This window comes from Channa argus, chromosome 13, assembly GCF_033026475.1.
Source record: "Channa argus isolate prfri chromosome 13, Channa argus male v1.0, whole genome shotgun sequence".
NCBI lineage: Eukaryota > Metazoa > Chordata > Actinopteri > Anabantiformes > Channidae > Channa > Channa argus.
Window position 1 is genome coordinate 2,964,168 of NC_090209.1, and position 21,651 is coordinate 2,985,818.

General features: G+C 37.3%; 1 protein-coding gene across 2 annotated transcripts; it reads right to left on the reverse strand.

The window, feature by feature from the left end:
- Positions 1 to 2,256: 2,256 nt before the first annotated feature.
- On the reverse strand, positions 2,257 to 17,123 carry LOC137140076 (mucin-3B-like). 2 transcript variants are annotated; one of them, XM_067528164.1, is made up of 12 exons: positions 17,041 to 17,123; positions 14,553 to 14,612; positions 13,867 to 13,971; positions 12,297 to 12,335; positions 11,709 to 11,749; positions 9,975 to 11,368; positions 8,827 to 9,177; positions 8,462 to 8,662; positions 6,973 to 7,071; positions 4,768 to 4,805; positions 4,523 to 4,687; positions 2,257 to 2,537 (listed from the first exon to the last, which is right to left on the reverse strand). In XM_067528164.1, exons 6-12 carry the CDS (start codon positions 10,012 to 10,014, stop codon positions 2,361 to 2,363), a joined length of 1,071 nt encoding a protein of 356 aa, XP_067384265.1. In that variant the 5' UTR covers positions 10,015 to 11,368; positions 11,709 to 11,749; positions 12,297 to 12,335; positions 13,867 to 13,971; positions 14,553 to 14,612; positions 17,041 to 17,123; the 3' UTR covers positions 2,257 to 2,360. The 2 variants fall into 2 exon arrangements, with proteins under 2 accessions (XP_067384265.1, XP_067384266.1); XM_067528165.1 differs by lacking the exon at positions 12,297 to 12,335.
- Between the last annotated feature and the right edge of the window lie 4,528 nt (positions 17,124 to 21,651).

Here is a 21,651-nt window from a genome sequence, read left to right on the forward strand (position 1 = left end):
CAGTGTCAGTGAACTGTATAATATTTAAGTGTATTTTAATTTACAGCCCTTTAGGAATAATTGTAATGTTAGTTAGAATTAGCTTGAAGTCAAATTCCCACCTAAGTTAATATATATATATTATTATTATATATAAAATAAATATGATCCCAAGTCTTACTTGTTTCTGTTTTTTACAACAGCAGCAGTGGGTGTAACATTAAATAGCTTTTTTCTGGATTATGAGAATACCAGAAAATGGGGAAGTGCCTTTAAATCTGAAACTAATTGCTCTTTTGAAAACAACAGATGTTACAGAAATGAAAATCCCCTTATTTTGTCTGTCAACGTCTCCACTGTCTAAAGTTGTTTATCACCATGTTTGTGAAGACATAGCACAATACTTCCTCTACTACTGTGTAGTACTTGGAAGTTCTAATGTTATTTTGCTTCAGTGTAAGTGAGTCTGGACTACTGATTTCTCTGACAAGGTCACACAGGATTATGGATATTAAAGTAAATGTCGTGTAGGTCCTTGTCAGTAAACTGTATAATAATTAAGTGTATTTTAATTTACAGCACTTCAGGAATAATTGTAATGTTAGTTAGAATTAGCTTGAAGTCAAATTCTCACCCATTTTATTTTGGCATGATAGGACACAGATCAGATGCCTAAATACACAGCTGACATACACAAAAGTTGGTTTCTTTCTTCATCATTTACAGTACTTACTGTACTGAACTCACCTTGATGCACCTCGGTCATCTCTGGCCAAAGTGATATGCTCCTCATAGCTGTCATTGCATCCTCCCACTGAGTTGTAACTTGAACTGCAAAAGTTTTTGAATCGCAAACGAGAAAAGTGGGAACCGAGAGAGAAAAGCTGGGCGGAGAGAGAGCAAAAAAGTGGGAAACCACAACAAAAGAAATTGTTTTACATATTTTTTATCTAACAGGGTTTGATTTCAATAAATTTTTATTTCTCAAAACAGTTTTTTGACTGTAATATATATTTTTTGTTTGCACTAGTAAAGTTTGCTGTCAAATGTCTATTATTTGATTGCATAATAACAGAACAAATTTAGCTCCATAATACGTTACCTACGTAGCTGTAAATTTATCCAGTCGTAGCAAATTTATGTCATGTCACCTCATGCTCTGTTTGTGCACCACTGATTTGCTAATTGCAATGATCGTATTATTCTATTTTATTTGAGGTACTTCCCTTTTCCTCCAGGTGTCTGTCTCTTCTTCGCCTACTTGGTAGTTCCTCAATACAGCATGACACACTTACTAGATCAAAGACTGTTAACGAATTTACATTTAAAATCCCTTAAACCACTTAATTCTCAATCGTCTGCAATAATGATGCATTCAATACTAATCACATCTTTATTGAAATGCTTCCTTTATAATTCATTTTTCCTACATATTTATTTTAATCAACATCTATAAAATCACCTTTCTATTGTTGGAACCACCTTGCTACATGTGTCTTGTATTTTGTTTTGGTGATGTAATTCCAAGAGACACACATCTGAGTCAGTCCATTCTGGCTTTTTAGTTGTCTTTTCCTCTAAGCTGGGTATTTTCAGGAAAGCTTATCACAGATATACTTCTATCATGAGGCCTGTTGAAGCAGAGACCCTCTCTACTTTCATGTCTAGGCTTAAAACCTTTCTCATTAATTAAGCTTATAGTGACTTATAGTCATGCTGCCATAGGCTTAGACTGCTGGGGGACCCACCCCCCAATGCACTGACCAACCGGTCAAGGAGCCTGGTTCTGCTGGAGGTTTCTCCTGTTAAAGGGAGTTTTTCCTCTCCACTGTTGCCTATGGCTTGTTCTAGGGGGAGTTGTTGGGTTCTCTCTTGGGATCGAGATGACGTTTTGTAGTCAAGGCTATGCTGGACTAAGGCATCAGTTCTTTACCTGCCCGTGGTAAAAGGTTGACGAGGACTTATTACCATACAGTCAAAATATTGTCATTCAAGTTACAAATTATTCAGAGCTGGATGGACACTGCCCAGCTGCAGATGAGGAAGGTTGGATGGCTGGTTTATGACAGACATAAACCAAAGGCAACACACAATAATTACAGCAGTGATTCCTGCTGCTTTTTCTGGAAGTTTCATAAATCCTGTTTCCTTAGTAGCCTCTGCCTGTACCTGAGTGGACGGTGAGCCGTCACATCAAAATGACCAAAATAACTTACTTTAATTATACTTTTTAGAAACATATAATACATTTAATAGAAGTAATGAAACAATGTCACATGAGGATCTTTCTATTTTTATTGTACATTTCATAAGCACATTCAGTTCACTAGTCGACCTCTGAGAAAGTGAATGTGGCAGCTGCAGCAGCGATGAAGCTGGTTCTAATGTGGGGCAACAGTAGAATAGAGAGGAGGTGAAGAGTCTTTGGAGCCGTTGGTTAAAGGCACAGAGTAGACAACATAATCTCTGCCATCATCAGGGGTCCTGTGGGGGGAGGTGGCTGGGCTTTTGTGAAAATTCACCTCTGTGTAGGTTACATCATTGGAGTTGAGTTCAGGCTGGAAGAAAACCGACAGAAATGATCTCTTACATATTTTTTTAGCGTCAACATCTTAAAGCTTTTATTTTAACTCTTTTTTTCAACTGATCAACAAATAGTTTTTGCAGTGGAGAACTGTTGTAAAATCTCTCACTCATGCACCAACATATCTTGCTTAAAAGTCACAAACCACAATCATCCAACTGTTCAGTGTTCTGTCTAAAATAGGAAATGCCCACATATTGCATCATGCATACGTGATTCTGTTGAATGTATTAGTTCTGCACTAGATTATTTGTGTGTTGTTGCTGGTATATGGCCCAGAGCTCATAGATGGACGTATGTTGGCCCCTGGGGACAAAGCTCACATAAAAGCTGTCGTCATCCTAGAACTGCTATTAAGTTACTTTATATAATTTTTCAAATGAGAACGTAAACATTTAGATGTAGAATATGTGGACAGTATATGAAAACGTTGACTTTTTAAAAGTTTGCACCAGCAGTCATCTTTGTGCATACATTGTTGTACTACTGCATTATTATTTATTTATTTATTTATTATTATTTATTTTTTATTATCTATTTATTATTATTATTTTATGTCTTTATGTCTTTTTTGTATTCATTTTGTTCTTACTATGTTTTTATTTGCCATCCAAATAAAACTTGTCACCACTAAAAGGCTGTACTTTGATTAGAAGTAGAGGCTGAAGTGCAAAGCATGTGTTTGGTCCACCCACATGTGCGGCTATATGGAATCTGATATGGAAGCATATGTGCAGGCTTTCTGGGTCTGAAAATGGGATTATATCAGTTTAACAGGTTTAAAGCTGAACACTGCTAGGTTTACTGCACTTTGGAGTCACTGGCATCAGAGTTTAGTTATAATATTCCTTTTTGTTCTTTGTGTTATATGGACATTTGAGTCTGAGATAAAGTTTATCTATTTAAAGTTTATCTGTTTGTATGTTGTGGTTTAACTAAGGCCACCGATTGAGACTTTTCTTCCACAAAACACACCTGAACAATTGCTGGAGTGCTGGGACAGCAGACAACACTGTGTGACAGAGGCTGTTCCATCCAAATTGATACAGAAATTAGTACATTAGTAAATTTTTTAACTGGGAACAGAGTTCAATGCTGAGGTGGGACGGGACTTTCAATGATTCGCTGCCCCAATAATCATTAGTATCTCAATAATGAAGATTCTTATTGTCTGCTGGTTGTAAAGCCAAGAACAGCCTTTACTGTTGTCACAACAGGAAACCACATTGCATCAGTCTAATAGTGTTGGGGCTTTCTATTTAACTGTGCCCATGATGTTTTGTTTTATTTTTAAAATCTATATTTAATATTTGCATTTCAGTGCATCACCTTTTTTCTCCTCTCTTTTGTCCACACTTAAAATTATGTTCTGGAGGACTTCCACTCAAAACAGCTCAAGCTTGTAGCATGAAATCTGAACCCAAGTCTGACTTGTTTCTGTTCCTTACAACGGAAGCAGTGGGGTGTAACATTAAATTGCTTTTTTCTGGATTATGAGAATACCAGAAAATGGGGAAGTGCCTCTAAATCTGAAACAAAATGTTCTTTTGAAAACAGCAGCTGTTACAGAAATTAAAAGAACAAATGGAGGAAAGCACCTGGGGACTGCACTGGTAGCTGCAGAATTAACATAACATCTGTGGTTGGAGCCTTGATGCAGACCCATGTTGCATGACCAATGTGCTCTCTTGTCCCCTTATTTTGTCTGTCAACATCTCCACTGTCTAAAGATGTTTATCACCATGTTTGTGAAGACATAGAGTCGCATAATACTTCCTCTACTGCTATGTAGTACTTGGAAGTTCTAATGTTATTTTGCTTCAGTGTAACTGAGTCTGGACTACTGATTTCTCTAGTACTGGTACCTAAAAAAAGTGCTGGACACATTGACATAATTGTTAGTATCAAGTGGGGTAAAGCATTTTTCATGTCAATTTCTTTGACTGGAACAAATCTTACTTTGTTCTGAGGACACCGTGCAGTGACAACACCTGAGCTGTATTCTTTTGTAGTTTCAACTCCATTCGCTTTAGGGAATTTGGCACAAGTGTAAACTGTAGACATTTCCACAGGAGGACATCCACTGTGTCTTTCCTCTCTGATCTCCTCGTACTCTCGGCTGGTCTGCAGGACACGGAGATGGCTTTTAATTTGTGTCAGTGTCACTAATGATGCTGAGATGTCCCAGATTTACTCGGACTCACCTCTCTGAAACTATCATGTGCAGTTTCCACAGGACCTTCTGAAAAACATGCCATTTAATTAACCTTTTAAATTGGGAGAACATTATAGCATATTCAAATTTGTGTTAAATATACAAAATGATTCATGATCTGTCATCTCCTCTACTCAGCCAGTTTGTAAATTTTAGAAAAACCTCATATCAACTAACGAGGTTCATTACAAGGGGACTGTATTGTTCCTCTCCAAAAAAGTACATTCACTCATTCAACTGAACTCAAACAATCTTTTCAAAATACAACAAACTAGTTCATCCTGACCTTACTGTCCTACTACTTCTATCTCTGCCATCTTGTAGTTTCAATATATGTTTAGATGTTTGAATTGTTTTAATTAACTGCTGATAACTTTTAGGCTTTGCTTTGTGATGTTTCATTCTGCATTTGTCAAAATATTGTGTTATTTTATTTTTCATAAATTGTTTTAGGGAGACAATATAAACATCTGTCCAGGGACTGCGGATGAAAAACAGCCTTTTGGATCATTCTGGTACATTTGCTGAAATGCTTATTAATGTAGACTGTCTCTGCCAAATAATCCAATGAATAAATAAATAAGATTTGTTTGTCTAATTTTAATAACAAAGCTGCCAGAAACTGACAATTTTCTGAAACATTCTGCAAATTTGGATCTATACACATGTGCAAAGCTGATGAGCCACACAATGGAGTTGTAGGAAAGAGTAGTGGAAGCTCGGCTAAGGACAGAGGTGAGCATTTGTGAGCAGCAATATGGTTTCATGCCTAGAAAGAGTCCAACAGATGCAGTATTTGCTTTGAGGAAGCTGATGGAGAAGTACAGAGAAGGTCAGAGGTAGTTGGATTGTGTCTTCAGAAACTTAGAGAAAGTGTATGACAGGGTGCCAAGAGAGGAGCTGTGGTAGAACATGTAGAAGACAGTGGTGAGGTGCTGTAGGTGAGACAGAGGAGTTCAAGGTGGAGGTGGCTCTGCATCAAGGATCAGCTTTGAGCCCCTTCTTGTTTGCTCTGGTGATGGACAGACTGACAGATGAGGTTAGACAAAAATCTCCATGGACTATGATGTTTGCAGACGACATTGTGATTTGTAGTGAGAGCAGGGAGCAGGTGGAGGAAAATCTAGAGAAGTGGAGGTCTGCTCTGGAAAACAGAGGAATGAAGCTTAGTGTCAATGAGAGGGACCCAGGTGGAACAGTGAGGTTACAGGGAGCAGAGGTGAAGAAGGTGCAGGACTTAGGGTCAATGGTTCAAAGCAATGAAGAGTGTGGAAACGAGGTGAAGAGGCGAGTGCAAGCAGGTTGGAACGGGTGGAGACAAGTGTCAGGTGTGTTGTGTGATAAAAGAGTATCAGCGAGAATGAAAGGAAAGATGTTCAAGACGGTGGTGAGACCAGCAATGTTGTTCGGCTTAGAGACAGTGGCACTGAAGAAAAGACAGGAGGCAGAGCTGGAGGCAGCAGAGCTTAAGATGTTGAGGTTCTCTTTGGGAGTGAGGAGGATGGACAGGATCAGGAATGAGGACATCAGAGGGACAGCTCATGTTAGATGTGTTGGAGATAAAGTCAGAGAGGACAGATTGAGGTGGTTTGGACATGTTCAGAGGAGAAACTGTGAATATATCTGTAGAAGGATGCTGAGGTTGGAGCTGCCAGACAGGAGGTCTAGAGGAAGAACAAAGAGGAGATTTATGGATGTAGTGAGGGAGGACATGAAGTTAGTTGGTTTGAGAGAAGAGGAAGCAGAGGACAGGGTTAGATGGAGGCAACTGATTCGCTGTGGTGACCCCTGAAAGGCAACAGCCCAAAGGAAAAGAAGATACATGTGCACTTGTCCTGAACCACATGACTTCCTGTTGGATAAAAAGAAATAATCCTATGGCTCTTGCTTTCTTTTCTATGTACATCATGTGATAAACATGGAAGTTGTATTAAGAGTTTTATTTAGAGAGACATTTCTAGGGCTCATTGTGGCCAACACCATCACCTGACTGTGACCTGTTGTTTTTATTACTACAACCACTGGAGGTCTATTTTCAATTAAATGTAACCATGGTTTGTAATACGCTCCTAGAACAAATTACCTATAGAGCAACATCGGTACAAATTTACTTGCAACACACAGAGACACAAAATGATGAAAAGTTACCAAATTAAAAATCATTTTGTTTCTGTCGGTCTGATGTAATCTTTACCTTTGAGCTTTCCGGGCCTTCTCCTGCAGAATATTAGCCCAGCCGCTGATAATATGATAACCACGAAGACCAGAACCAGAACCACATATATAAGTTCACCTGTGGTGTGAATAACAGTAAAAAAAAAAGTTTAATTTTGACTGAAACTTCATTGGTTGTTATAAAATATTGTTTAAAAGTCTCTTATACAAAATATTGTGAAACAGACTTTTTAACTCTAGCCACAGGACCTGGATCCATTTACACATAATGCTGATAATAGCATCAGTCATTTAAAGCAATCAACATTAAATTAAATATTTATTTATCCACTAATTGATTATGCAGCAAGTTAGAAATACTGCAGTGAATTGGATGGAAATGTTCACCCGTGAGGTCACAACAGAGCTGCACTGAAATGAATTGATAGGACAGAATTTTAGATCGAAAAAACATCTGCATTTATTCAGAATTTATAGGCAAATTAGTCAAAATCTTCACAGCTTTCTGCACTGGATCAAACTGGACATACACCTGTGCACTGATGCAGATATACAGTAATTCATGGGGCAGGTAATCATAAATGAAAACCCACCGAAAAGAAATACAGACCGGGGCGACTGTGGCGTAGGAAGCTAGAGCGGTCGTCCACCAATCTCACAGTTGTTGATTTAATCCCCGGCTCCTCTGGTCACATGTCAAGTGTCCTTGAGCAAGACACTGAACCCCAACTCAGCTGCATAGCAGCTCTCCCATCGGTGTGTGAGTGTGATTGTGAGAGTGAGAGGGTGAATAAGAAGTGTAAAGCGCTTTGTGTTCCAATAGGTAGAAAAGTGTTATGTAAGTGCAGAACATTTACCAATTACACACCTCAGCTCTCACCATCTCAAATAGTGAAAGTATTTGTGCTTGTACTGTAACCTGCACGTTATACTCCATATACTGAAGTACACTTTTGAGTTTCTAATAACTTGTCTTGCTACTTGATATTTCTATTTCAGTACAATTCAGAGGAAAATGTTTACTACATTTACTCTGCAGATTGGGATGAACAACACAAAACATAATCAACAGATAAATGATGATGTCAAATTATACATATAATATAAACCTATTGATCCCCAGGGAGCTATCAGTCTATTAAGCTCCACTTTTACCAGCTACAAAATAAAGTGATGAAGATGCTTCAATAACTATGAACAATTTTTTACATTCCCTTCTGAAATTATGTTCAGTATGTGTAATTTTAAGAGTTCAACAAATAATATGTATTAAATATGTAGTATTGTAAATTTGTGGAATATTTTGACAACATTATTTTTTCCACCACAATGGAAGTGTTTTCTATTATTACTTGTAAATTTGAATAAAGCCACATAACATGCACATATCCACACATTCATTCATAAAACTGTAGACAGCTTTTCTGACATCTTCTCCACAGCAACATATACTGAGAGTCACAGCCTTGTGTCTGTGCTGAGAAAAGTAAAAATATATATATATGTACCTGAACCTGCAGATGATCCTGACTCAGGCTGTTTTGTGGTTTGAGTGGAGGATGATGAAGGTGTGAATTTTCCTGAACTGGAGCTTAAACTCTGTGTTGTTGTGGCTGTTGTTGTTGATGAAGACGATGATGTGGTGGTAGATGATGAAAGCAGAGTTGTAAAATGTGGAAGAGTCGTTTTTGGTTCTGAAGTGGTTGAAGCTGTGGATGATAAAATAATGAGATACTGATACAAATTAGGTCATGTGAGAGTTATATTAGGTTTTTGTTTAACATTTACAGTGATGAAAATATGCAGACAGTCAGTTTTCTCACACCTTTACAGACATGAAGGAACATTTTCATAACTTTCAGTAGAAACTCACCTTCTGTGACAATGATCTCAAAGTCAACCTGTGAATCTGGGAGCATAGTTCTGGCCAAACCACACATGTACCATCCTGAGTCAGACTTCTTCAGCTGTGTGATGTTCACATACATGACTGTCTGAGTTGATGGAAAAAATCCTTCTTTATATTCAATACTGTATCTGCTGCTCTGAGCTCTGTCATTGGTTGTTTTAATAAGAATGTTTCCTGATGTACAGTCTCCTTTACAGAACAACTTCTTTCTTCCAGAGAAAGAAAATGAGCATCTAGCCGTGATGTTTCCTCCTTCAGTTCCTGTATAGGAGGTGATTTGTGGATTTGTGAGACCAGTGTTTCCATCCTGCAGAGCTGTTGAAAAGATGAACAATCAATAGTCACCATCTTCCTGTAAGATGCTACAGTCTGATGATAATTCCTGTTTTACATTTACACACAGTCACACTGAGCACAGAGCTCATCCCTTCTACTACAGTCAAACGTTAGTTGGGTTCTGTTTCATGGCATTATACTGTAAAATAATTTATGGTAGAAGTTATTTTTCTATATCTAATTATTACTTGTTGTTATTGTATGTGAAATTAGGATTCGAATGTGCTGCTTAACATAATCACAGCTCTCAGTTTGTTAACAGCTGCCACCAGTATTTTAACTGCTCCAGGTTATGTTCGTCTCAGGCTGCTTGAAAAAAGTCTAAAATAGTAGTGTTTTTTTTCAAACAGCACATTAACACTTTGGGTTTTTGATTTATTTATTTTGGTTTCTCTTTTAAATGTGATCTAAAATTACTATCTGTTAGAGGCAGTTTCCTGTGTTGTGTAGCCAGAACAGTTTCAGCTACAGTCAAGCAGAAACAGAAAATTAACAAACAGAAAACAAACTAACTAACAACAAACAGAATTTCAAGACAAAATTTTAAAGTACAGCAAAAATTGATTGCTGATACAAAATAAACAATAGAATTGAAAAAGAAGAACATATGAAATAAACAAATCTTTGTTTACCCAGAAAAACCACAATGATGGAGCAAGACAAATGTGTCCACTGTTAAGATTGAACATATGATTAAAATGTAGAAATAAAATGTAAATCATCCAAATAAAATTAATTTAAAAAAAGTATTAACATGAAAGAGTGAATCTACTCACCGAGGAAGAAGAACCAGGTTAAAGTGAGATAATCTTTCATTTTAAGGCTCTGATGGTTAACGGTGTTTCTTTTCCTTGTTCAAAGACAAACTAAGAACTTTTCACTTCCCTAATAGATGATTTCCTGTAAACAAAACACACTAGACTCTCCTCCCCTCTCTAATAATATTTATTTCCACTGCAGAATTCCTTAACAGCAAATACATGAATAATTTTAAACTGGGCTTTTGTGTAACTGGTATTAATGCCAAATTATTGGCTGCATCTGGGAAACTAATTGCCATTTTATTAACTGTTTTATCCAAAATTTCAAATGTTTTCAAAATTAAAACAGTTCCTCACAGAGTGTTAAGTATTAAAAAGAAGAGGTGATGTAACAGAATGGTAAATATGCTGCCGTTTGAACTTCCTGGTTAGGGCATTTTTCTGGCAACAATTTCAAAATAGCCAAATATTTGCAAATCAGGTCAGTTCCATCAATATTAGTAAATAACATACTAGTTTGTGTTGTTAAGGGCCAGAATTTGTTGGGATTAGCTCTGTTCTTCTGAAATGTGCATCATTAGGTCGTCTCAGCAGTGAGATCCTGCTGAGCCTGTTCTATTAAATATGATGGGCAACTATAGCCATATTTGTGTGGGTATAGTAACAGAGATGTACTTTTATACCTGCTTGTTTCCTTAATTATTTGATGCAACATGTTTGGTTTGTTTTACTTAGTTCACCCTGTGCTTACCTGAGCAGGTGGTACGTACATTAGGTCCCTGCTGGGTGATGATGAGAAGGTAAAATGCAGCAAAGTAAGGAAAAGGTCCTGTGTGCAGCTTTTTGTTACACACATGTACAGTTGGAGAAATCTGATTAGAAACCTGCTTACACATCACTCATTACCCTAAAGATGCACATAAAAGCCAAGTGGAACAACAACCCACATGTGATAGTCCATCTTAGCTGCAGCTATATCTTTCTCATCAGAATCAGACATCCACCAAATAAAAAGCATTTTTTTTTTTTTTTTTTGTCCTTTCGTATGCACATGAATAAGACAATAAAGCAGTATATGAATCATGGTAAATCAAAAAAGAGACAAACATAAACCCTGATGAAATGTGTTCAGGTGTCATTGGGATTAGATACATCACAACATCAGACATTTACAACTTATAGCTACAATATGCATGTTGACTGAAAATAATTACACTCTGCTCCAACATAAACCACAAAAGTACCGTCTGGATTTTTTTACAATGCATAGTAACAAACTCCAGACATTATTTGTGTTTTAGGTGTGTGAGTGTACAGTAGGATTGATCCTCGTTCTTGGTGGCTAGATCAAGGTCCTGGTAGGTGGAGTCACCTGTTGATGCTGGTTGACAATTTTCAATGGTCAAACTCTGAAGAAAAAAGTAGGTAGACTTTCTTGAGTAGTAGTAGTAGTAGTAATAGTAGTGATGTGTGAAAACAGGTACTGTGACATACATCTCTACAGGGGACAGTAAGAATTGAGGCACTATGTTTATTACTTATTTCATCAATCAGCAACAAACTAATAGATCTATAGTGTCTTCAAAGTCCTGATACTTATTGTCACTCTGTGTTTATATGCTGAAGGTACTTAAGGCGACTGTAATTCTGTCGTTCTGACTTTGCTGTCATTTGCTTTATCTGGCACTATATCAACCATCTTACAAGTTGACACTGAAGAAATAGCAAAACATAAGTAAAAAATGTCACCTTTATGTTTGTATGGTTTGGGATTCTCCTCGTCTTCAAACCTGTGGAAGAAAGTTTGAAGTTTTAACAAGTTATTATTAAGGTGCAGAGGACATGTAAATACACAAAGTCAGTACTGAAGTAAAAGTGCAAGTGACTGCCTCAAGAAATATTACAAATTTGTTCTAAATAGGAAATTTATCTACGACGTCTGCACATACATGTGATGGTGCTGGTACAGGGGGTTCTGTACAGTTCAGTTTGACACATTTCAGGACAAATTTCATTGTAACACATATATGTACTCATTGATGACCAATAAAGTTTCTTCTCCTGAAATGTACTACAAAAGTACCAGTACTCCACCAAAAGTCATTTCTCAGGTATTGAATTTACTGAGTTACTAATTTAAAAATAACTCAATAAAATGTAGTGTTTACTGAATTCTGACATTAAAAGGGCCTGGTGGAACAGTGGTAGAGCATTGGGTTGGGATTTAGAAGGCCGCGTGTTTGAATCCCACCCAACCATGTGTGGACCCACCCAACCACCAAGGGCCACCTTTGGGCTAATCCTGAGCCCCGATAAGAAATGGGAGGGTTCACTCACCCAAATCAACGTGTGAAACACGTTGTACTGTCGCGACCCCTGAAGGGACAAGATGAAAGCCGTTGACATTAAGGTCAGAATAATCTCATTTATTTATAGGAAGAAAACGTTGAATATTTGGGGAATAATTAATTAACAGAAACAAAGCTGGACACTTCCACTATCAACTAAAATTCAGTTTACACCATTTCAGCTACATATTCACATATTGACGATAAATTGTAGTTAAAATCAACATTAAAAGTTCAACAGTGGCTCTTCTTCTTGCAAACCTTGAAAAAGAGGAGCGGAGCTACTGAGAGCCTCTCACCACTGCTCCATTCAGAGCGTGCTCACATATTCAATTCAATTCAATTCAACTTTATTTATATAGCGCCAATTCACAACAAAGTCATCTCAGGGCACTTTACAGAATAAAGTCAAGATTATAAAGATATATAAAGAGAACCCAACAATTCCCCCTGGAGCAAGCCATAGGCAACAGTGGAGAGGAAAGACTCCCTTTAACGGAAGAAACCTCCAGCAGAACCAGGCTCAGGGTGGACGGCCATCTGCCTCGACCGGTTGGGGTGAGTGGAAAGGGGAGAGAGAAAAGAACAGAGCAACAAAAAGCAATAACAAAACATCGGGCAGATTGGTAGGACCAGTAGCTGCACGCTGGAAGACACACAGCTTCAAAGCTGGGGGACACCTGCAGAAAGGGACAGAGAGAGGGGGACAGAGGAGGACAAAGACAACTACGGGAGAGAACACAAAGAGTTAATGACATACAGTGGTGACAATTGCAGGGTGAGAGGAGAGCAGAGATGGAGAGATATTGTGTTGCAGGTTACAGTATGTGAACTGCACAGAGACATATTGGAATCCCACTGTCCACCCTGGAGGACATTTTTAGGACTTGTCTCTGCAGAGCCAACGTAATAACACAGGATAAAACACATCCCTGTCACCATCTGTTTGCCCTGTTGCCCTCTGGAAGGTGCTACAGAGCAACGGCTCGCACCTGCAGACTCAGAGACAATTTTTATCCTATTTATCCCTTGTCATAACTAAACTGAACAAACACTTCATATAACTGGACATGCCACCTCATATGAATAACGGCACGTTGCAAGATTGTTTTATTATATTTGTTGTTGTATATCTTATTTTTATTATGTTAGTATTGCTTTAATTTGTATTAATTTTATTATAAGGGTGATAACTGGATGTGTGTGAAGTTATAATTCATGTACTGCACTGCAGAATTTTCTTTGTACTTTTGTGCAATGACAATAAAGTTAAATTTGAAGTTGATCTTGGGATATTGAAGGCCGTTATCGGTTGGTGCAGGAAAAGGGATGGATGGCAGATGCACTTCTTGGCAGCTCTGTAACTTCAAGTTTTAATTCAGTGCTCTATTAATGTGGCTTCAGCACCTCCAAGACCAATATTAAAATATATGGTAACAGTTAATAAACGGAAAACTCTATTGTCATTAATAAGATAAGTATAGAAACAATTCTTCATTGTTATGACATTTTTCCTGAACGAATACAATCATTCTGACCACTGATCAGAAATAACTCACCATCAGAATCACTTTTCTTCTTTTTCCAAAGGAGCCAGACAGCAACAACCAACACCACCACCACTGTCACCAAAGGTATGGAGACAAGCAAAACCACGGAGACACCTGAACAAGTGAAACAAGTTTTAACAGTTTTCTTATTGTATTGTAATAGTTTAAATAAAGCAGAAAGAATTGTTTCAGGGAGAGAAGAATGCATGTGGTGGGGCTTCAGACAGGTGGAGGATCAGGACTGAGACATGATAGGAAGACTGAGAGGTCTTTGGTGACGTTTTGCATGAGATGTAGTTGGCTCTAAAGAAAAACTAGTATGCAGTATTTATGTATGTATTAATTTTGTTTGTAAATGCTGTAAGAATTACTTTATTAAAATTTTTATTTATGATCCAATTTGGTCTATTAATAGAATTAATAAGTAATAAGTTAAGCATTCATTGTTGTCTGTATTAAACAATTACAAATCAATTAAGAAAACTCCTCTTTTATTATTAGTATTATTTTTTTTTATTATTCCTGGTGTTTCTTATTATTTAGTAGACAGTAAAAAAGTAGAATGAATTTAAATCTGGTCTTACAAAAATGTATTTTTGTTGAAAACAGAAAAGCTTGGAGCAGTAAAAATCTCATTACTTGTACATGTTTCTTTGCTCAGACTAGAGAAATAACTGACTAAATGTATAAAGTACCTGAACATGAAGATGATGTGGATGTTAAGGTCTGTGTTGTTGCCTGTGGTGCTGAGGATGCTGAAACAGAAAAATAGACAATTTTGAAATGGCTGAAGCTGTGAACAATAACACAATCAGAACAGCAGAGTAACCTGATTTCTCCTCAACGTTTGACTTATTTTAGAAGCCTGGTGAGCAGATTTTGGGACGACGCAGGATGTAGACCACATGCAATTCACGTTAGTTACATTTCCTGTCTTTCTATTAAAAATGAGGCGGCATCAGCCCATTAATGATCTGTCCTTTTACTCAGCCTTTCACCCAGCTGTGTGTTCCTGTCTGCAGCCTTTTGCCCCGTCCCTCTTCATGCACTGGTAAGGCTTCAACACACTCTGCACAGCCCTATATGTCGTCATAAACATCAAATGACAATAAGTGATAACGTTAAACTTATTAAACAAGCTGAAATCATATCCTCTGATTGGTCATGAGTCTTTGTCATATGACACTTCCACATCTATTTACATTAAGATAGGTGCTGGAGTAAATTTCTGTTAAAAAATATGTGGAAAAATGTTCCACACTGTAGCTTTAAATGTTAATTAATTATGAGTAGATTATTTTTTACACCACACTCATTCAAAGCCATTTTTATCCTCAACTAAACTTACTTACTAAAAAAAAAAAAAAACATTATAAAAATAATCTAATTATAAATAATAATAATAATAATAAATAAAATGAAAGTGAAATAAATCCAATAAATAAAAACAAAAATGAAACAAATGAAATTGCTGGTGAACTAAAACAAAAAAAAATGTACTTAAACCTGCAGATAATCCTGTCTCAGACTGGTTGGTTTTTTTCATTGGATGATGATGAAGTTGAGGGATGTTCTAGACTGGAACGTAAAATTTAGTGGTTGTTGTTGTTAAATTTGTTGGTTCTCTTGTTGTGTAGGATGGAGCGGGAAGCTTCCTGATGTGGTACAGGTTGTATGGTTGGTCATTTATTAGCCACCTTATATATGCAGATGATGAGGTGCCTCTCTGGATCTGTAGTGCTGGTTTTTAGTAGCTACTGACGATTATGCTAATATGAGTACAATCATGATTAGTAAGTATACTTAGTTATAGTTATGCTGCTATAGGCTTAGATTGCTTGCCCCCCCCCCCAATCTTTACAAAAATGCATGCCTATTTGAGTTTCCCTTCCTGTTAATGCAAAAAGTGATGTCTGAGGATGGAGCATGGTAATGTATGTATTAAGTAATGACCATTATTATTATTATTATTAATAATATTATTACCTCTTAAAATATTCTTAGGTTTAGTCTATAACAACAAATGACAGGACATTGTATTTCTCTATGTCTATCAAATACATCACATCCTTATCTGAGCAATCAATTCAGTAAACAAGTGAACTCCAATGGCTTCACACGCTTTCTCTCGTCAGTGTTATTTGTTATTGTAATTTCTGTTATTTCTACTGTGAAATTCAGTTCCGTAGAGCAAACATCAGCATAAAATTCTGCCAAAGAACCATTCCTACAGGGATCTACCTTTACAGACACTGTGTCGCATGCATTGAATCTGGATTGTTTTTACATTTTAAGCAAATTGAGGTTTGTAAAATGGGATACTCCTCTCTTGTGGACATGCACACGTATAAAAGACTTCTTGTACTCGTGCACACATTTTTGAGCGTGAATCCTCGTCGACGTTTACCCGTGTCTACGGAGAAGTATATTTCTGCCTTAAGTTTGAGGTCACCCTACTTATAGGCCTGTAATGTTTAATTCATTTTAAAAGACTGTTTAATTTCATATAGGGGTGAGTGTGTTGTTTTATGGTTTTAAGTGTAATTTTAAGGATAATGGAATTAAGGTTATGAACATTATTTTACACGTCTTTTGGTATTTTATTTTAAGTAATTATTTCATATTTGGAAATGTATTTTCTTTAATAATTTTATTATTTGCATTTAAAGTATTGTGTTTGTGACTGCAGAGTTCTAACATACGCAATAGTCAGAACAGGAAAGTGTTAATAGTAATCAAAAGATATTTCTTGGTAGGATTTAAATATTAGTAAGTTGTTATTTCCTGCTCAGTGGAGGCACCACCAATAAATTCTTAATTTGTTATTTCCGATATAGAATAGAAATTCCTGGAATAGATTATTTGTTAAAACCTGTTAATACAGCACATCATTAATAAAAAGTATCCGGGGTCCTGCCCACAGTACTACAACACCCTTTACATCAAATATGTCTACTACTTACATGGTTCTGGTGCTTAAATTGGAATTGGATGGAACTTAGAACAGACCATCGTATTTAACCCTAAAACAATGGTTACATGTAAATGATGTGTCTGATATGAGATGTGGCTACAGAGTCTAAACAGTTAACACTGTTACACATATAACAAGCTTGTTGACAAAATGTAAAGAATAAAAATAAAATAAAATAAGAAAAAAAAATAGAGATTGAATATACTCACTCAATATGATGAAGCAGATCAATATTTGGACCTTCATGTTGAGCCTCTGGTTTAATGCTGCTGCACTTCCTTTGTTCAATGGCAGAATAGGAACTTTTAACTTCTTTAAAGTACAAAGTCACGCAACACGTGCTGCATTCTCCTCCCATCTACATGAATAGTTTTTTCTGCTTCAGAGTTTTGTATCTTTATTTTCATGCATGCTTTTATATTAAACCTACAATGAAATGTGGTCTGAAATCTGGTTTTAAGAGATATACAGTTCCATTTTCACCACAATTTAGATTTATCAATCAAATCAATTAAAGCATTTATTGTCATATGCACAGTGAGGAAAACATGTTTCCCACTACAATGAAATTCTGACCACAGTAATTGCCAAATACAAGCCCCATCCATCCCAAGGAGCATTCAGTCTAATTGCTCTATGGGATGGATGAGGCCAGTCTGTGTCCACTGGCTACCTGTTTGAAAGTCTAATATCTGAGGAGATGAAGAATTTCCTTGGTCTGGAGGTCTTCAATTTAACACTCCTGTACCTTCGGCCTGAGTGTAGTAGTGTGAACAGTCCGTGTTGGGGATAGGTAGGATTCTTAAGGATGGAGGCAGCTATCCTGTGGACTCAAAAGCTAGTTAGCAGTACAGCTGTAGAGGTTGTTGAGGATCTTAGACGACATGCCAAACTTCCTCAGTCTCCTCAGGACTGACCACAACCAGGTGAGGTCCTCACTAATGTGGACACCAAGGTTTGTAAGCTTCTGGATAAACAGTGGCTGATGAGTTCTCCTTTCTATCCTCATGTCCACTATCATCTCCTTTATCTTGTCCGTGATTGAGGTGAGGTTGTTGTGTCCTGACACCATGTCATCACACTGGCCACCTCCCTCCTGTGGGGCACTTCATCCATGCCAGTGATCCGTCCTATCCTATTGTTTTGTATCGGTGTTACCCTTGTGGGAGACTACACAGTAATGTGTGAACAGTATATGTAGAGCAGCAGTCACTAATAGTCAGGGCCATGGTTTGAGTACAGACCCAGAGTCTATCCTGTCTGGACATAGAGCCAGAACTGACATTCAGTGATGGATGCATTGTCAAAGAGTGTCTGAGTGCAGAGGAGAAAGTAGGCAGTGGGATATAAGGGGAAGAAAGAGGGGAAGATACATTCAGTTCTTTAAAGATATTTAGAATTAGGGTTAACCTGGTTCAGCCTATTCAGCTGTGCACAGTTTTTATTTATTATTTAATTTAATTTATTTGTATTTTTATATGCAGCCAAGGACTTGTTTTACTTGAAATGTTAAAACTCATTATCATTATTAGTGTGAAAGTACTTATTTATAATTCAATGTTAAATGTAAAATTTACTTTGCCTGTACTTTTATTATTTATTTTATTTCGTGAGTTCAGGGTCACCACAGCGGATCATTGTCCGCATGTTGATTTAGGCACAGTTTTTATGCCCGATGCTCTTCCTGACGCAACCTTCCCCAATTTCTACCGGGATTTCCACCTCTGTCTGAGGAGCTGATAACGGTGCTTTGTGACGACAGTCCTGTATTCTGTGATGTGCTGCAGGCCGGATTAAAGTTGCCAGCGGCTATAAAGGGTGAGCTGTCTCCAGGCCTGTTGATGACGTCATGGAGCCTGCCGAGTGCTGCCGTAGAGTCGGCTCTTGGGGGATGTAAACAGTGAGTTGATCAACACACACACGTCCAGCTGCAGTCCAGTCTCCTCTGTGTGAAAGTGAAAATCAGAGTGCAGCATTTTCTTACTACCCTTTGCGATGTAATTCCTGCTCTCAGCTCTCAGTCCACTTTGTTTTCCAGATACCGTACGTTAGCTAGCTAGAGGCTGGATAGTGGTGGCCGGCTAGATGTCTCCAGGACACTGTCCTCGGGTCAGCTTCCTCCCTTGACCTCGATGTTTCGGGGGATTCCTGTGGGTGCTGGCGGTGGCTACGAAGGAAAAAACAATGAGTTGTAGCTGCAGAGGTATAGAAATTATCCATCCATCATCTTTGACAAGCAGTCAAAGATGATGGATGGATTATACAAATAAAGGAGCCTGCGGATCCAGTAAAGTATCTTTTAACAAATTAAAGTTATTGAGAGGCTCTATTTATGCAAGCAGTAAGGAGTTCATGGTATAATGTGCCCCTAAATATTAGAGTTGCTTGTCCTACTGTAAGAGAGCCAGGTGGTATCTATCTAGTTGCAGTCAGCAAGATATTTCTCTTCATATTTAAAACTGATAGGCTGCCATCTAAAGTAATTCTCTGTGCAGGACTTTTCAAACTCTGTGCTTCTTTTACTTGCTTCTTATTCCTAAGAAAGTTGTAACAAAAAAAATGTAACTTGTTTCAGTATTTAAATTGCTGATTTATAAGTGCTAAGTAGAAAAATAGAAATGGCTTATAAAATTAGTTTTTAATGATGTGTTCACCTTAATCTTCCACATACAGCAACTGTTGTCCGGTGCTTCAACAGCCAAACCTTTATTGGAGATTAATAGAGAAAAAAGTCAACTTAAATTTATCTATCTATCTATCTATCTATCTGAAACCGGGAAGTAACAGCAAAATAAATGGCACATGACAACGCATTAACTGTATCATACAAATGAATAAGTTATAACTTATACAATGTCACAAAAAATGAAAAAGAATCAAGGCTACATCTAGTACAATGCTCAGTCTGTGAGAGAGTGAATGCAGCTACATTAGGAAAGAAGTTTCTCCTGAGATAAAACAACAGAGTAGAGAGGAGGTGAAGCATCTTCAGGGAGACTGGGAGAACTCGCGTCTACCCGAGGTTCAGCTCAGACAACTTTGCCTGTGTCAGCACAAGGGGCACTGGCTTCTCTTTTAGGAAATCATTTACCAGAATTGTCTTCAGTCTGAAATGTAAAAAATAGAGGACAGAAATGATATTCACTGTCACCATCATCACTGTCTCGTGTGTTTAAAACTTTATTTAAACTTAATTTAAGTTTATCTTGTCTTGACTTATACATTAACGTTTTATTTTGTATATATCATGGTTTTGGAGAAAAACACCAAATAACATTTGCTAGCATTCAAAAACTGTTAAAAAAATTTTCAGCATCATCCAGGTCTAGTTATCAGGAGATTGAGTCCTGTCCTTGTTTTAAAACATTTTGTTACTTGTCCAAGCAGCTTCTTCAGCCTGATGGAAACTTGGCTAGGGGACCCACTTCTATCCTCCAGGGTGTTCGTTTGATTCTTATCTAGCCTAAATAGGCTTGATAGGTCTGGATAGGATTTTAAGGTGTGGCCTCCCTGGTGGGTGTGTCTTTTCTGTCCCAAATATGTACATTGTTGTCCTCAAACAAGTGTCCTTATTTCTTTAGGTGTACAGTGGGTACACTGCTGATTCCGGTTCTGAGGTGGTGCTTCTCTTATGTTGGGCCATCTTCCTGTGTAGAGGCTGTTTGTTTTCCAAAATGTAGAGCTCTGAACACTCTTCACTGCACTGGACTTTATAAACTATGTTCTTCTTATGTTTTGGTCTCTGGCCTTTCAGGTGGATGAGTATCTGTGTAACTATGTTGGTGGGTTTAAAGTGAACTGGTATGTGGCTTTTTCCAAAAGTCCCTTTAAAGACGATCAGACATTCCATCCACGTTCCTTCAGCTGGATGTGGACGCCGTCTTGTTTAAGGCCCACTTAAGTTAACCACAGGCCTGTCCTTATGTGTCTGTCTTCCTTTTGATGACACGTAGTTTCTGTTGGAGGGTAGTGAGGGTCAAACCACAAGCACTGGTCAGTATGTGTGGGTTTCCTGTTTCATGTCAGAGTTACGCTGATGATACTCACATTTCAAGCCAAATGATCAAGGACCATTAAATTCATGCTGTAGTGTATAAAATGAAATTATTATCTGGATACACTAAACTTTTCTCAAACTTAATATTGACAAGGCCTCAATTGTACATTTAAACCCAGACTTAAAACATATCTGTTTTCCACAGACATGGATAGAATATTTATGCAGATTTATTATTTACATTACTATATTAGTTTATGGATTTTATTGATTCTATCTTGCTTTTTATTCTGTGTCCATGTCTGTTATACTTTTTACTATGCTGATAGGTTTTATAGATTTCATGGTTTTATGTATTATTATTTTTACTTTTCTTAGAAGCACTTAGAATTGTAATGTGTATGTAATTTGCTATATAAAGTTTTAGCTTGAAAGCTGTTACTTAATGTTAAGAAGAATATGTCTATTTAAGTTCAACACCTTTTTTCCTCCTCGTTCTGCTGAACTGTTTAGCCAGATATGATCATAATTATGCCGACTTCCTGTTTCTTAAAAGAGGAACAGTGGGTGTTAGAACATAATATATATTTAAAACCTCTGAACCTTCTCTGCTGTGTTGTCAGAATACATTTGTAAGTAAAATAGATGGATTTATCTTTAAATGTGAAACCAAAAATAAAGAATAGTAAACTACAGATGTTTCTTGAAGACATGGTGACAAAAATATTTCCAAATCTCAACTAGGGCTGTGTTTCAACCGAGCTGATTAGATAATGACAGGGTGCCCCCTGAAATTAAGAAGAAACCGAAGAAGTACGGAAAA

Coding starts and splice junctions, on each gene's coding strand:
- LOC137140076 (XM_067528165.1), bottom strand. CDS start 10,014: ATGAAAGATTATCTCACTTTAACCTGGTTCTTCTTCCTCG. Junction 8,663..8,826: donor TGAGATCATTGTCACAGAAG/GTGAGTTTCTAC, acceptor TATCATCCACAG/CTTCAACCACTTCAGAACCA. Junction 7,072..8,461: donor AGGATCATCTGCAGGTTCAG/GTACATATATAT, acceptor TTCACACCACAG/GTGAACTTATATATGTGGTT.